Source organism: Hemitrygon akajei, chromosome 4 (genome assembly GCF_048418815.1).
Source record: "Hemitrygon akajei chromosome 4, sHemAka1.3, whole genome shotgun sequence".
NCBI lineage: Eukaryota > Metazoa > Chordata > Chondrichthyes > Myliobatiformes > Dasyatidae > Hemitrygon > Hemitrygon akajei.
Window position 1 is genome coordinate 45,852,617 of NC_133127.1, and position 17,830 is coordinate 45,870,446.

Below are 17,830 nucleotides of genomic sequence, written 5' to 3' on the forward strand. Positions count from 1 at the left end.
TCTTCATAATCAAAGGAAGAAATTTGTAGATTCCTGCTTGAATTACATATTCGAAACTTCAATCAAGAAACCCTTTGACAAACTTAGAAAAGGATTCTACCACGTTTTGGATGAAAAGTTGATAAAGTTATTCCAACCTCAAGAGCTGAAAGACATGTTGATTGGAAGCATTGAGTATGACTGGCAAATGCTGGAAGAGGTTTGAAAATTCTACCTTACTTTTCAAGAGCATTTAGCATAGGGAAAACTGACAGACAATTTGTATACATCAGGCTCCCACAAAGAGCTCTAAGATAACAATGCTGTATTTAGCATAGAAAGACCTCTTGTTGTCAGTGTGCTCAGTGATCATCATACGTATGAAGGGTGGTCTTCAGTATTGTGTTACTTATAAACAGATGATCAATTACACCAACTAAGAGAATTAATGTTGCAAACATCTGAAATGAAACATAAAAGCTCTCTATATTATCATCAAGTGCTGTGTCATATGACACAGGCGATCATGATCTTCCACCATGACCGTGATTGCTTTTGGCAAATTTTTCTACAGAAGAGGTTTGCCATTGCCACCTTCTGGGTAGTGTCATCATGAGACGGGTGACCCCAGCCACTATCAATGCTCTTCAGAGATTGCCTGATGTCAGAGGTCGCATAACCAGGACGTGATTATGAAACAGCTGCTCATACGACCTTGCAAAAGGCTTCACTTGACCCTGATCGGGGAGGGGGGCGCTGAATAGGTGCTACACCTTGCCCAAAGGCAATCTGCAGGCTAGCAGAGAGAAGGAGTGCTTTGGTAGAGACATATCTCTGCCCCACCAGCCTCTCATTTTTTTTTTAATAACCTCTTATTTCACCATTGGTACATCTCAGAATAATTTACACCTGTTGAAATATTTTTTATAGGACTGTCACAACAAACCCCCACAAAATGACAGTGTAAGTAATAACCAGAAAATGAGTTTTAAGTAATGTTGAGCAAGGAACCTATATTGGCCAAAAGATATTACCTTAAGGGTAAATTGTCTGCCTGCCTTTGGACTGTGCTGCATGATCTTTTGTGCTCACTTCGGAGATCAGAAGAGGCCTTGATTTATCATCTCATCCCACAGCGCCCCCTAACCTCAGTAATGCTTTTGGGTGTCAGGTCTCGATCTTGGTGCTTGACTCTCTTAACCGACAATTTTATGGCTGAGTGTATAATACCCATCTACTGAGTCGTTGCCAACATGGACAGATGCTAACACGCTGCTTGTGTTCCACCATCTCCTTTGACAGCACAGTCCAGATACCAATCGCTCTTTGTTTAGTAGAACTCCTCTCGAAGCTCATTCCTCTCACCTTAATGCAATGCCCTCTTGTTTTTGATACCTCCGTCCAGATTTTTGATAACCTGAATAAATGTTGCTCAATGTCTAAATCTTTTGTTTGATACTCTCCACAAGGTCCTTACAAAATTCAAGGCAGAGATAACTGGATGTTTTCATCATTCATCTTTCTCCCCTGTATTCTTCTGTAAGCACTAATGATATTTTTCAAACAGAATACCAGCTATCAGGGAACCTATCACAGATCGCACCCAACCATCAAGATATTCTGGGAGGTTTTTCATCAGATGTTTCCTGATCAGAAAAAACTCTTTCTATGTAAGTACATCATTGAGCTCTTACAAAGTTAATAGCAGGATTCTTTGCAGGAATAGGGAACTTCAGGTCCAAGTACTTAGATCCATTAAAGTTTCAGCACATGTTGATAGTGTGGCTAAGAAAGCGTACTCCCTAATCTGGAGCTGGTTTATATAGGCCAGCACAACATAGTGGGCCGAAAGGCCTGTACATTGCTGTACTGTTCCGCGTTCCAGATCTCCTAATTAAGGTGAGATTAAGTATTTCCAAAAGGCTGTGCGCTTCCATTGTGATTTTGTCACCCAGGGCATAATGGCCCTTTTTTCCAATTGTTCAGTCCAGGTTAAATACATGTGGTTTTATGAAGAGTGGTCCAACAGATTAGCCACAGAGAAGCCAATTGCTTTCATGGGGAAACCCAGAACAAAGTGATCAATTCAGAAAAGTAAACCAAGACTTTACCAATGAGGAATGACCAGCACTCTGTCCATACAAGCAGAAAGACTAATGCACATAACTCACATCCCTTTAAATATAGTCCTCACAATAAATGACGTTTTTTAAAATGCAGTCACATGCAGTAGTCATATGGTGTGCAGTAAGCTGCCACAAATAATAATTCCATAAAGATTAGGTAGTATGTTTCAATAAAGTTATTCCAGTTGCTAATATGATGGGGAAACTTTTGACCTGATACAAGAGCTAATTTCTTAATGCTATAATAAGTAATCAACAACTGCTGTGAACTTACAAGTAAGCAGTGAGAGCTAATAATTAGAAGTAAAATAACAAACCAAATCAGGAAGGACATAACAGTGTTCATTTTAAGGCTAGTTAGTAGACAATAAAAGCTTAGGTTTTTGCTGAAATTTACATGCAATAAATGAATATCTTTTTTAATAATTGGCCTTTATTGCTCATCCTGATTGTCTGGAAAGGGTGGGGTGAGCTGCCTTTCCTCCTTGTTATTGTGGAAGGTGCTCCAGGATTTGGGCAGAGTGACAATGAAAGATGGGAGCTTGAATAAACTCACTCAGGCAATCAAGTTAACTGTTGACCCCCATATAGACTAATGAGGCCAATCTGTCACTTCCTTGCATGCCCCCAAACCAAGGTGACATCTGTGCCCTTTCAAGTCCACAAATTATTTGCTTCAATTTTCAATTAGTCTTTTGTCACAGGAAGTTTTACTTTGATGGGTAAGAGCTCTAAAATTACAAGCACTTGGAAGTTGTCTTTGACTCTATTATTTTGAAGACTCTGTGTTAAAATAGTTAATGTGAATTGTGTCCAAAAGTTAATCATGTTTGTTTAAAACAAAGAAGATTTTTCTCATGGATTTATAGGCTCACACTCTGTTATTTAAAGGGTGTATTGAAAAGGATCTATCATTTCTCAGAACCTTCTGGACTGAGCTTTTGGTTATTGATGTTCAATCAGGGTTAAAGTTGCTGCCCCAGTTTAGTGACTGCCCGTTCCCAATCTCTGTACTGTCACTGTGGAACTTCTCCCAGCAACCTCATGGGATTCCTCTGGGTTGAATCATGGAATACCATGACACAGAAACAGGCCCTTTGGCCCAACTCATCCATACCAACCAAGTAGCCCCTCTAAGCTAGTCTCATTTGCCAGAATTTAACATCATAAAGACATTGGTTGGTATGGTTGGTTGGTAATTGGTTACTGGGAATTGACCTCAGTGTGAAGGTGAATCCAGGGAGAGATCCCTGGCAGAATTAGTACTAGTGCAGACTCATTGAGATAAAGGGTCTGATTGAGATAGGGTCTTTTAAGAGACTTTTAGATAGGTACATGGAGTTTAGTAAAATTGAGGGCTATAGTAAGCCTAGTAATTTCTAAGGTAAGGACATGTTCGGCACAACTTTGTGGGCCGGAAGGCCTGTATGGTGCTGTAGGCTTTCCATTTCTATGTTTCTATAAAATCATGAAGTGTTTGGATAGGGAAAATGAGTAAATACTTTCAGAATATGATAACAAGATAGTCAGAAAGTGCTTGGCTGAAGAAGCTGAAGGTGCATGAGTTTAAAAAAAATAGCATCACAATTCAGAATTCACCTCCAGATAGGAGAGTGGAAAAAGATATTAAAGGAAATCCCTAAACACTTGGAAGTAGAAAAAATATTGCATTGAGGAAGGAATCGAGGAGTAGGACAAATCTTTGATTGTGATGTGGCAGCCATTTTGTTTTTTTAATTTCTTGCCTGCTATTTTCAAATACTGCCTTGATAGAAGGCTCACAAGTGGAATACAATTTTTCAGATCATGCAACAAACTTTTACATGTACCTTTTTCAGCATTTGTCACAGGATATCGTCAAATTCTAGTGATGGGACTGCAGTACATAAAGATAATTATTTCCTCATGTGAGTTGACTGAAAATGATTATCCAGAGGCAATGAATTGTTTTAACATCCTGCGTCTTCCAGAGTACACCAGTTCAGAATCTCTTCGAACAAAACTGGTGGCAGCAATCAATACATTTCGAAGAGCATGAAGCTCATCAGCAAAGGAGCTTTCACCTTTTAATGAAACAGATGGACCTGGCCTGGATAAACTAAAGCAAGTCATCCTTGTTTCCAGGTGAAACAGGTTAATTGTCAAAAATTTTATTCAGCTCTCCAACATTATAGATGCAGCTGAACTTCCTGACATCCTCCCTGTTTTTTCCAGTTCATTTTTTGGATGTGTAAAAAAAAAACAAACAAACAAACAAACAAATAAATAAATAATCAGCTGGGTGAAAAATTATGATGAAAAAAGATGAAGATTTTGTATTCTTTTTGCAAACTTGTGTTTCAATGGAAAATAATTTGAAATTAATGTGAAGTTTCCTCTGTCTCCGATCCGTAACAATACAGTATGAAGATATTTGGTCCATCGTGTCTGTGGCTGGACACTGAAGACAATTCCATTTGTCCGATTATCCCTCTCATTTCCCTGTACCCCTAGAGCTTATCCTCTCTCACACATGGTCACTCCATTGACTCTTTATGTCATTAACATACAGTAAGCTACTGTAGCCAATTTACCTATTAGCGTAACATCGAGATATAAATCAGAATTACCACAGACTAAATAAAATTACGTGAAATTTGTTCTTTTGTGGGAGGTTTACAGCGCAGAGGCATAGAATTATAATAAATTATAAAGCTAAATTGAGCAAAAGGAAGAAATGATGAAGTGGTGGTCATGGATTGATGTACTGATCAGTAATCTGATGGCAGAAGGAAGAAGCTGTTTCTGAATCATTGACTATGATTTCCAGGCCCCTGTACCTCCTACCTAGTAGTAGTATTTAGAAGAGAGTATTTCCCAGATGCTGAGGGTCCTTAGTGGTGGATGCAGCCTTTCTGATGCACCATCTCTTGAAGATCTGGTTGAAAACCATTGCATTTATGTAATAAAGAAATTGAGGTACTGCCTTGCCTTCGAATATTCAGCTGGAGATTCCAGAGATCTCTATGCTACTGAGACCTGCCAATCCACAGAGAGGGACTCTTAATAAAGAAATAATAGCAATCACCAGTATAAGAATTCAAAATGCTGTAAATAATTCATAGGCCAGACAGCATGCATGGTGAGAGAAACAGTTACTATTTCAGGTTGGTAATCTTTTTTTAAAGACTTGAGAAAATTAATTAAAAGCTCCAAGTTTAAGGGAGTGGGATATAGCACTTTATGGTTTATTTCTTTACTGTAAGTTTTCGCCTTTCTATTGCACTTGGTCGTCACGTAGCAAGAGCTCAGACTGGCTGAGCAGTTAAAGAGAATCTCAGATTCCATTAAGATATCAATCTGTCAAATATTAATAGATAAGCAGACTGTACAATAATGACTTAATTTGTTTTTATGGTGATGTGCATAGTCCAGCATTCCAGTGTGGTCTCTCTACTTCAAAGTAATGTGATCTTTTGTGCTGCCTTGTGGAGGCAGGTAGGATCTCCATGTACCTCATTCCAAAAGATAGCCATTCTAGCAGTGAAGCAAGCCTTCTGCACCACAATAAAGTGGCAGCCTAATTTGAGCTCATTCGGGATTTGAACCCACGACCTTCTGACCCAGAAGCAAGCGTGTGGCACTGTACCATTTCCATGACTCATTTCCTTTGCAGTGTCACAGCTTGGTTTACATTTCCAGAGAAACATCATTATTGGAGTTCTGTCAGAATGAGGAAGGGAAACTGAAAGTGAATCTGAAAGATAAAACAAAAACAGTGGAATCAGAAAGGGAACTTAAACAGAACATATCACATATCAAGAGGAAACACTACATTTTAATGAAATCAATACATAGCTCTCTCACTCTTAAAATTTATCAATCAGCAGTAACCTACTTTGTTTACAATTCCTGAAACTAGCAGTGTTCTTACATCCACAGAATTTTACAGTGCAGAGGGAGGCTGTTCAGCTTGCTGTGTGTGTATCAGTTGTGTTATACTTATCTGCTCATTCCAATAGCGAGGTAATTTTTTTTTGAGTATGCAACTTAAACCTTTTTGTAAATTACTGTTGACCCTGCTTTCAGAGAACACATCACAGATCATAGGAGTTCTCTGTATTTCATTTGCCACTTTCTTACCCATTCTCCTAATCTGTCCTTCTCCAGCCTACCTGTTTCCTCAACGTGATCTACCCCTCCGCCAATATATGATGCAAGCTAAAGAGTAAACAGTAAACGCTGCCTGCGCTTCATACGTGATGAGACCTGGGTGATGGCAGGGAGCTCAGTAGTCTTACGGCCTGGGGGAATTTTTTGAGATTTTTGAGTTTGTTGATGTAATATGTGAAGCATGTTGTGAAAATCTACAATTGTGTTATTGCTGAGAACTTGTTTGATCATTACAGATTAGAGAAAATGACTTTATATTCCATAGTGAAAAAGGTTAATTTACAGGGAGTTCAAGTGATAATACTTCTGAATTACAACGAGAATGGTGTGCGGGATTAATAATGTAATGGTTAAATTGTCAATGCATACAAAATTATCAACAGGCTTGGATTATTATTCAGTGATGTGAATTTGATACCCAGCATTAAAACTGAGAATATAAATTAAATTAAACTCTATTTGTGTATACAGTATATTTTTAAAAATAATCTCAGCATGATGGTGATAAAAAGCAGACTGTCAGAAAAACACAATCGGTTCATTAATGTACATGTAGAAAAAAAAATATAGCACTGTTAACACATAACTGGGTAAGTACACACCTTGACCATCAATAGTAGTACCATCTCTTGAAACACACTATCAACATGCTGGTAATCACCATTAACTAGATTCCTAACTAAACCACTCACGTGAATGGTGTGGCCACAAAAGCAGGTCAGATGCTGGTGAATTATGCCCTGCCACCATCTCTGCAGTGGATTGCCACTTGCTCAGGTAAGGCAGCTCCAACAGCCACTCTAGAAGCTTGATACCATCCAGTCTGTTTGGTTGTCACTCCATCGATCACCCTAAACATTTGCAACCTTCACTGCTGGCTAAGAGTGGTGCCATGTACAAAATGATTCCCCTGGCTAGGATAGTCTGCTAGCACCTTCAAGACCTGTGACACCAAGAAGGACCAAGGCAGCAGGTGCAAGGGGGGCACCCAAACTTGTTGCTCTGCAGGACACTTACATAGTCGGTCTTCATCAAACTGAATCCTCGAATTCCCTTGGACTCATCCTGCCTTCACTAGAAGAATGCAGTAACCCATGGAGGTGGCTCAGCACCACCTTTTCAACGATGATCATTGCACTGCAAAACTAACAATTCAGGATGTAAGGAAAATATTTGTTTACCATAAGTCCTGCACTATTGCACTTAACAGACTTCTGAGAGGATTGCCACCTCATCATGGAGAGGCTTGTGAGTTCCGGAGATCTCAAGAGTGGTGCCATCATGATTTTAGCATCAGGTGCTTTGCTCCTGGTAGGGTCACACATGACAGTAAGGTTAAGGGGAAGATTCCAGACAAACAGCAATCCAACCAAAACCCAAAAAGTGACAGAAGATAATGACACGTCACAACAGCACTAAAGGAAGAGGAAGGCTGCAGCAGTGAGTTATCCCTACCCCAATGTTCCCTGTAAGGTGTGTGCACGCACACATCTTTTGCTACTGGTGCACAAAAGAATTTAAAATGCTCATAAAAGTTTGTCACCCCCACCTCATTGGCATGTTAGGTATATTTCATGATCGCACATAATCACATTTCCTTTTACGGTTTCTAATGTGGATGGTGTTGACAACATGGAGTTTGCAATGATACATCTGCAGACATCAGAACTGGCTTATACTGTTATTATTGAAGAAACTGTTCAGTGTGCGCATGTTGTCACTGGGCAAAAAAAATTGCACAGCACATGATTTTTGCACACGCTGTTCATTACAAATTAGAGGGAAGATTGCTGGACCCTATCCCCGATTGTCAAAGACCATATAGTGGCTGCCCATGCATCAGCCACCCCACGTTCAGCTAAGTCACACACAGGCATTCTCCATTAGGGAATACATCCTAGCATCCTGGGTATGTGGATCACAGATCAGCCTCTTTAGCCACCTGAAGTCCCACCAATAGACAACCCTTTAGGAGAAGATCATACTAGACTCCAGTGATCAGACTACTACTACTACACTTAAAGGGATGGTCATAATTTATGCATTGAAGTGGAGAATCAGTAATATTTCCACATTTAACTGTGCCAAAAGATGCAGTCATTGTACAATGTAACTTCTTTACTCACTGCCTGTTACACCACAGGCACTTAGGGTGGCAATGAAAGTCCTCTATCTCTCTCTCTGACCTTGGTCGTACTGTTGTGCACAGATGTAGAAGGATTCTTCGTTGCTGCTTCTGTAACAGATGCTTGACCTGTTAGGTTTATTAGACCTGAGATGAACCCCAGAACCTGGCAGTCTGGTGGATCACTCTTAGTTTGGCCTCTACCCTTTGACCTGTTTGGCATGGGTAACTTGAAGCATAAGGCCCCAACTCTAGCCAGCAAAGCTCTCCGGGTCATTGAGGCACGCAGCCTTCAAACCACGACAAGGCCGTGACCCTCTTGGACGACTGTACACTATCAGGAGAGGAGAAAATTGCATTGAACCTTTGGCCCCAAACTCAAGTCCAACGTTTTGCGAAGAGGGAAATGACAGTAAAATCCAGGAATGGTGCAGTTAATGAAGGGGCAAGGTTTCTAAGGAACCCCTCATTGCATGAAAGTGTATATTATGGAGAGACAGCAAATCTTTAACCTTCTCAGGTGGTATACCAATTGCCATGGACTTTAGGAAATCAGAGGTTAGTCAATCATAAAACCATAAGATACAGGAGCCGAAGTAGGCCATCTGGCCCATCAATTCTGTTCTGCTATTCAATCATGGACGGATCCAATTCTGCCAGTCACCCCTACTCCCCTGCCTTCTCCCCATGCCTTTGATGCCCTGGCTAATTAAGAACCTCTGTATCTCTGCCTTAAATGCACCCAATGACTTAGCCTCCACAGTTGCTCGTGGCAACAAATTCCACAGATTTACCACCCTCTGACTGAAGTAATTTCTCTGCATCTCTTTTATAAATGGATGTCCTTCAATCCTGAAGTGGTGCCCAGAAGAGCCATAACTTATTAAAGTACAGACTCAATGGGCTGAATGCCTAACTCTTATTGTATGTCTTATTGTCTTATGAATCATTCAGCCAAAAGCCATTGCTCACAAATGGAAATGTGAAGTTTCCCATAGACTGTGTATTCCATTGGCTCCTTCCCTTTAACCTAAACTGTTAAATGTAGTGCAGGATTCCCTCTAAGATAACTCACAGGCTGAGTTGGTGGTAAGGAAGGCAAATGCAGTGTTAGCATTCATTTTGAGAGTATTAGAGTATAAAAGCCAGGATGTAATGCTGTGGCCTTTTTAAGGTACTGGTCAGACCACATTTGGAACATTGAGAGCAATTTTGGACCCCATATTTAATAAACGATTTGCTAGCATGGGAGAAGGTCAAGAGGAAGTTGACAAGAATGATCCCAGGATTGAAAGGGTTAACCTATGAGGAACATTTGAAGGGTTTGAGCCTGTACTCGCTGGAGTTCCGAAGAATGAAGGGGGATTACATGGAAAATTATCGAATATTGAACAGCTTGAATAGAGTGGACATGGAGATAATGTTTCTTATGGCGAGAGTGTGGAGGACCAGAGGGCAAAGCCTCAGAATAGAAGGGTGTCCATTTAGAACAGAGATGAGGTGGAATTTCTTCAGCTAGACAGTAGCGAGTCTGTGAAATTCATGGTCACAGATAGAAATGGAGGCCAAGTAAGTGTGTTTATTTAAAGTGAAGTTTGATAGGTTCTTGATTAGTTTGGGTGTCAAAGGTTATGGGGAGAAGCCAGGAGAATGGGTTAAGAGGGGAAATGAATCAACCGTGATCAAATTATGGAGCAGACTCAATTGGATGAATGGCCTAATCTGCTCCTATGTCTTATGATTTTACAGCAGATGTTGCCCTTGTTTGACAGAGCTGAGCTTAAAAGTTAGTCTGCAAATATCTTTCCTGATATGCCCTGAAGGGAATGGAACCATTTTTCACATTCAGTAAATAGCTTCCCTTGTAAAATGGAGGCACAAGACCCTACAGAGGCTGGAACACGGAGCAAACTAAAACCGCCGGCTGAACACAGCGTGTCAGGCAGCATCTGTGGGGTAAACTGGATTCTCGATTTCCTCCTGCAGTTTTTGTTGCTTTTCGCTGTAAGACTGATACGTGTTCGTTAATTGAGGGGAAAAAAACCACCACATAATTTTAACTTTTATTAAAACATGATTCTTGCTCAGATCGGGCTACAGATCACGAATTAAACAGTCGGAGAGGGACTTCCCCCGTCTCTGAATCTTCTCAACTCCGTTGGTTGGCGGCTGCAGTTTAGAGGCGGAGCTAGAGGGCGGCGCTTTCCTAAAATGACAATCCTTTATAAATTTGACTCATGGATTTGAAGTGATTCTCGTCACTTCTTGGCGTCTTTTCATTTGAAGGGAGAAAGCAGTGGAGAGCAGGACGTCATGTTGTACCGCTGGGAGTCGGGCTCGCAACCTGAAGTTTGCTCCGAGTTCGAGGACGTTCTCAACAGCGAACACATCCAACACATCTGCAGCCGGGATAACTTCACCATCTTTGTACTGAGGGACGGAAGAGTTTATAAGAAAGTCGCCGGAGGGAAAGCGCGACCTGGTAAGGAAAGCGCGATAATAACATCTGGGCTGTAATAGACAGCAGGAACTGAGACATGCGATGCATTGAGACTTCCTGTAATGTCATCCAAGTTTGTAGGGTTGACAGCAAACTGTGCACTTGATAAATATCTTGGGATTATGGACGTTAGACTTCGGGCAAAAGGTGCCAAATTTTAAGTATGAAGACACGAGAGATATTAAACGTTAGGACTGGAACAAAAATAACATTACGCTGCAAAGGTTTAGTTGTCAGTACCCTAACCCTAAAGTGGATTTGGGTCCCGACCCCAAACGCTAGTTTGCACTTTTAGAATCCGCGGGTGATGTTACACAGATGCCTGTGAAGTTCCTTCCACCGGCATTCTGTTTTTGTTTTAAACCTTTTAAAAGCGTGGCTTTCATTCGCGTTAGCTAAATATCAGTTACGATTAGGAAGAGTGTTGTGAACGCAGCGCAGCGCCTGGGGACATTAATCGGGTTTTGACTTTGGTTGGTTTCGGTTTTGCTTCTGTCTCACAATGACACTGGCGCTGTTTTGGGTTCTGAAGACGAAAGTAATGACGTGTCAGATAAAGCGTCAAGCAGGGTCTCCGCCTTTGGATAGCCCGTTACTGAGGCTGGCAATCGGGGAACGGGATATTATAGCAACACGCACAAAATGCTGGTGGAACGCAGCAGGCCAGGCAGCATCTATATTATTTGGCAGGAACTCTGGTGGATTCCGCTTCACTGCGCCACTTCGGGACAAGTACATTTTGACCTAATTAACTGGCTGCCCCAAATCGCCGATGTTTCATGGAAATAGTTAAAAATGTATAAAAATACAAACTACTGTTTAACTGAGCGACACATTATAACCATATAACAATTACAGCACGGAAACAGGCCATCTCGGCCCTTCCAGTCCGTGCCGAACGCTTACTCTCACCTAGTCCCATCTACCTGCACTCAGCACATAACCCTCCATTCCTTTCCTGTCCATATACCTATCCAATTTTTCTTTATATGACAAAATCGAACCTGCCTCTACCACTTCTACTAGAAGCTCGTTCCACACAGCTACCACTCTCTGAGTAAAGAAGTTCCCCCTCGTGTTACCCCTAAACTTTTGCCCCTTAACTCTCAACTCATGTCCTCTTGTTCGAATCTCCCCTACTCTCAAAGGAAAAAGCCTATCCACGTCAACTCTATCTATCACCCTCATAGTTTTAAATATCTCTATCAAGTCCCCCCTCAACCTTCTACACACATGTTGTAGTCCTCTCAGCTACTCACGAGCTCCCACAATGCTGGCCCTAATGTTTTAACCACATACAAGTCCAATGTGGCTTGTTGCTGTATTTCACTGTTCAGAATGTCATTTTCACAGGTGTTATCTATTCTCCAGTATAGGTTCTTACTTGGATATATGTGGGCTTCAGCTCAGTATCTTTGAAATGTCATTTAAACTCATTTCGAAGAATGACTGAAACAGCTGAGTCAGGGTCCAATTCCATTTTAATTAATTTGTTCTGTCCTTCTGGTGTAAGCCATATTGCTTGTCTCCTGTTAATCTTACCTTGTAAAAATCAAGGCTTCCCAGTCCTGTGTCACTCTCATCATGATCAGATTTTCCATCAAATGCATTCTCCTTTTGAAACTTTTTATATTTTTCTCCTCCGTGTGTAGTCCGTTTATTTTTGTCAATCTATCGTACCCTTTGTATGTGTCCTACCTGTTTTTTTAACCCGAACGTCTCGCTGCACTTCAGCAGGTAGGTGGTCATCCTGGGTTTGGTTAAAACTCCTCCCCACCTCTGTTATGTTCTGTAACTCTAAAACATAAAACTAACTGAAAGAAAAAAAAAAGGAGACAGGAGAATGGGTATGCTTTGTTTCTTTAAGTGAGGTGCGCATCTATGAAGTGATGAAGTGACGTATGTCATTCATGTACTTTTACATATAACCCGTAATGAATTATGTAAACAGGAAGGAATGTTTAATCAAACAATATATTTACAAGATTATTCAAATATTACCTTAAATACACAGGTAGAAAAAAAGCCTGCTTGCAATTAGCCTGTCTATACTACTCATAATTTTATATAGGGTACCTCTATCAAGTCTTGCCTTGTTCTTCTATACTCCAAGGAATAAAGTCCTAAATTACTCAACCTTTCCCTATAATCAAGCCCTCACGTGCCAGCAACATTCTTGTAAGTTTTCTCTGTACTTCTTCAATCTTACTGATATCTTTCCTGTAGATAGGTGACTAGAACGGCACACAATTCTCAAATCAGACCAACATCTTACACAACTTCAACATGACAATCCTACTGTGATTTGTTCTCCCGAAGTGCAACACCCCCGGCATTAAGTTCCATCTGCCATTTTTCAGCCCTTTTTCCCAGCTAGTCCAGATCCCGCAGCTAGATTTGTTAGCATTCAAACCATTGATGTAGATCAGGAACCACTGTGGTCCTAGAATCAGTACCTGTGTACTCCATTAGAAACAAACTTCAATAAAGTTGAAGATAAAACTGTGCAGCACAGGAACAAGACTTGCAGCCCTCATGTCTGTGTTGGCTATGATGCCAAATGGAATTAAATCTCCTCTGCCTGTTGCAACATTCTCTGCATTTTCATGTGGCTATCTAAAGGCCTGTGTGTTATTTTTAAAACAGTACTATCACATCTGCTTCCATTACTAACTCTGGCAGGCCACTGTAGGTACCCACTATCCACCCTTTGTGTAAAAGCAGCGTGCTCTGCCTATCTCCCTTAAACCTTTTCTCCTCTTGTTTCAAATGCACGTTCTCTAGTATTTGCCATTTCTACCCTGACTCTCACTGTCTACCCCATCAATGCCTCTCGTAATTTTATATACTTTTAATCAGGTTTCCCTCAGTTTGCATCAAATCCAGAGAAAGCAATTCAAGTTTGTCCAATCTCTACTTAGAGCTGACAACCTCTAATCTGGGCAGCATCCTGGTAAACCTCTCAATAAACTGACCCATGAATTTCTGTTTCTGTTTTCCATCAGTTAAATACTCCGCAGTCCTTGCCAGTACATGGCACCCAATACCATACACAAACTTGTTTTAATAATCTCTTGTCTGTCACCTTAACACACGTCAAATGGACCACATCCATTGGTCATGCATGATCAGTTCTAGCTACTACCTCTAAAAGTAATAATAGATTTGCCAAACATGATTACCCTTTCATAAATCAATGTTGACACTGCCTGATGCTATTTTTATTTTCTTTGTGCAATTTTCTGCCTTATTAATAATGGATCCCATCATTTTCCCTATTAAAAACATCAGACTTACTGGTTCTAATTGCCCCATTTTGTCCTTCCCTCCTTTGATAAATAGTTTTGTTGCCTCCTGATCTGTGGGAATTTTTCCAGAATCTGTGGAATTTTGGAAAATGATAACCAGTGTATCCACTAGCTCAATGTCTATCCAGTTCAAAACCATGGGATGATGCTTATCGGTTCATGGGGCTGTACAGACTTTCACTATGCTGATGAAACTTGAACTTGTGTTTTATGTCATATGTTCATGGGCAAATTGGCCACTCTAAATTGCTCCAGTGTGTGAATGGTAGAATCTTGGAGGAGGTAGATAAGCATTAATAATTTGTTTTCATCCAATGCAGGGAAACTTGATGGCTTCAAGAAAAAGAAAATACACTTTGCGGATTGTGGGACATCGCATATTTTGTTTCTTTCTGAAACAGGAATTGTTTTTCACAGTGAAGTCCAATCAAAGAAATCTGCAGATAGGCAAAGAGTAATCTCCATTGCGAAGCCAGAGTAAGAATTGCTTTTTTCAAGTTTGAACAAATTTAATGTTTTTGTTTAGTTCTAGACTACTTTGTTAGACCAGAAGACATAGGAGCAGAATTGGACCATTTGGTCTCACGAGTACGCTCTTCCATTCGATCATGGCTGACTTATTATTCCTTTTCAAAGTCAATTCTCCTGCCTTTTCCCTGTCACATTTGACACCTTATTAGTCAATTAGTCAATAAACTCAACCTCTGCGTTATATTGACCTCCACAACCATCTGTAACAATGAATTCCACAGATTCACCACTGTCTGGCTAAAGAAATTACTCCTCATCTGTGTTCAAAAGGGATGTCCTTTTATTCTGAGGCTATGCCCTCTGGTCCTAGACTCTCCCACTATAGGAAATATCCTCTCCATGTCTACTATATCCAGACCTTTCATATTCACTGGGTTTCTATGAGATGCCCACCATCCTTCTAATCTCCAGTGGTTACAGGCCCAGAGTGATCAACTGCTCCTCATCTATCAACCCTTCCTTCCCTGGGATCATTCTCATAATCTTCCTCTGAACCCTCTCCAAAGCCAGCATATCATTTCTTCAATAAAGGGCCCACAGCTGCTCACAATACTCCAATCCCTTTGCACCTCTGATTTCTGAATTTGCTCCCCGTAATGAAAATTGTCTACACCTTTATTCCTTCTACCAATGTGCATGATCATACATTTCCATGCACTGCATTCCACCTGCCACTTCTTTGCCTGTTCAATCTATTCAAGTCCTTCTGTAACAAGTCAAACTTGGATTCCAAGTCATCCAGTTTATCCAATTTTTCGAGTCTCTCTGACATTTGTTGAAACACTTCAGTCGAAGTCTCGAAAGTAGCCTCTTTTTTAGAGTGTTTTCTACTCGTGGTGCTCTCACCGAGATAGGTTTAAACAGCAAAGTAAGCGAATAATTTCGGCGCACGTAGCTACTGCAACCTACTCCATTACAGCCACTGGAAGTCTCTGATTATCCAGGCTTGAAAGTTTGATGTAGTAGGCCACATTTATTGACAGTAGTGCTCCAGTGAGGTAGGATCTTAATGGATCAAATGTTTGAATTTTGGAGAATTTTCTAACTTAGAAGGATAACTTCTGCCATCAGAGCCAATGCTAACTCAGATGGATGTGGCAAATACATCTTGTGTTGTCCTGCCTTGTATGGTGAGCGTGCTATGTTGGTGCCAGAATGATTGCTGACACTTGCAGGCCGTTCACTGCACTTCCTTGGGTGTTAACACAAACAACACATTTCACTATATGCCTCAGTAGACAACCTGAATCAGAGTCTGGCAGCACCTTGACTTTCTTGCTACTGACCCCACTAAAGGGCAATTTTACAGTGGACAATTAACGAGCCAGCGTAGATTCAGTCTATCAGAAGGAAGCAGAATACCTAGGAAAATGCACAGGGAAAATACGCAAACGCCACACGGAGCGCTGAGGGTCAGGAATGAATCCAGGCTGCTGGGCCTGTGTGACAGCAGCACTACCTCCTGCAACTTTTAAAACATGAAAAGAGATTTTAAGGCAGAATCTCAGGTGAGATGAGGCAGATTAGACAAATGTAACAACGCTCAGTCACAGTACTTCATTATGTTTATTTTCTCTTAATGTTCAGGCCATTCAGGAGTCTGAGTGAAAGAAACATAATTCAAGTGACCTGTGGAAATGAACACTCGCTGGCAGTCTCCAAAGGTAAAAGCCCAAATGAAGTAACTTAAACTTAATCAGACATGTTATTGCAACGAAAGACTATACATCCTGCTCTGAGAATGAACAAGTCAAAATTTGCCATGAAATGTGACATGCTTCCATTATGTGCATCAAAGATCAAGTATCGGGACTGGCATTCCGGAGGCTGATACTAATGGACTCATGAGTTCAAACCCCACTAGGGGCATTGGGAAATGTAAATGCAATAGTTATTAAAATCTGTGAAGTTAAATGCAAAACAAAACTAAAGAGTCTGCCCCCTCCCTCTTATCTGGATCCACCTATCACCTGCCAATAGTTCCAGGTACCTATCACCGTTACCCTGACCCCATCCCTTTCCTCCACCTCTTTATACTGGCTACCTCCGTTCTGTCTTTCAGTCCAGAGGAAGGGTCTTAATCTCAAAACATCGACTTAGCTAATTTCCATCCATCAATGCTGCCTGATCTACTGAGTTCCTGCAGCATTTTGTGTGTTTTGGCAGAACTCAGTGAAGGAACAGAAGGGATGATGTTTTGATGCAGTGATTCAATCTGATGTGGAGTCTTGACCTCCGTTACTCCAGCAGATTGCATTCTGTTCCAGATTGCAGCACCTACAGTCTCTTATGTCTTGTGTGAAGCTAACTAGCTTGCATCAATAACGATAAATTACTAAGGTGGCATAAAAATCCATTATATTCGCTGGAGTTGGTCCGTTAAGGGAATCTTCCTTACTCTGATGTGTGACTGATGAAGGCCCAGTTCAGATGAAGGGTTCCAACCCAAAACATCGAATGTTCCTTTCCCTCCATAGATGCTGCCTGACCTTCTGAATTCCTCTCACATCTTCTGCATTGCTCTAAATGACAGAGAGGCTTATTCCCAGAGTTTTTGAAAGAGTATTTTACTGAAGGTTATGCCATTAATGAAAAACAAACTAAACACTGGGTTTATTTCTGGAGGAGCAGAAATAAAATAAGGGAAAGTTATCCTAATCTTATACTGAGCTTCTTTATTTCACATTTGGAGTATTGCATACAGTCTGATTGTCAAATTAGCCAGAGTGATACAGCACTGAATCAGGCCCTTCAGCCCACAGTCTGTGCTGGCCAACTCATGATATGATTATTATATATGATATGATATGATTGTGATATGGTGCAACTCAAACTACCTGCGTCTCAATATCACCAAGACCAAGGAGATGGTGGTGGACTTTAGGAGATCTAGGCCTCATATGGAGCCAGTGATCATTAATGGAGAATGTGTGGAGCAGGTTAAGACCTACAAGTATCTGGGAGTACAGTTAGACGAGAAGCTAGACTGGACTGCCAACACAGATGCCTTGTGCAGGAAGGCACAGAGTCGACTGTACTTCCTAAGAAGGTTGGCGTCATTCAATGTCTGTAGTGAGATGCTGAAGATGTTCTATAGGTCAGTTGTGGA

General features: G+C 40.9%; 1 protein-coding gene across 1 annotated transcript in view; it reads left to right on the forward strand.

Moving 5' to 3' along the window:
* The window catches only part of LOC140725998 (E3 ubiquitin-protein ligase HERC2-like), a 169,156-nt gene that overhangs the window by 85,750 nt on the left and 65,576 nt on the right, over positions 1-17,830 (forward strand). The window contains exons 27-32 of the mRNA XM_073041899.1: positions 16-199; positions 1,547-1,649; positions 3,944-4,140; positions 10,630-10,864; positions 14,511-14,667; positions 16,309-16,385. Coding sequence (XP_072898000.1) covers positions 16-199; positions 1,547-1,649; positions 3,944-4,140; positions 10,630-10,864; positions 14,511-14,667; positions 16,309-16,385 — 953 coding nt within the window. The remainder of the gene's footprint in view (positions 1-15; positions 200-1,546; positions 1,650-3,943; positions 4,141-10,629; positions 10,865-14,510; positions 14,668-16,308; positions 16,386-17,830) is intronic.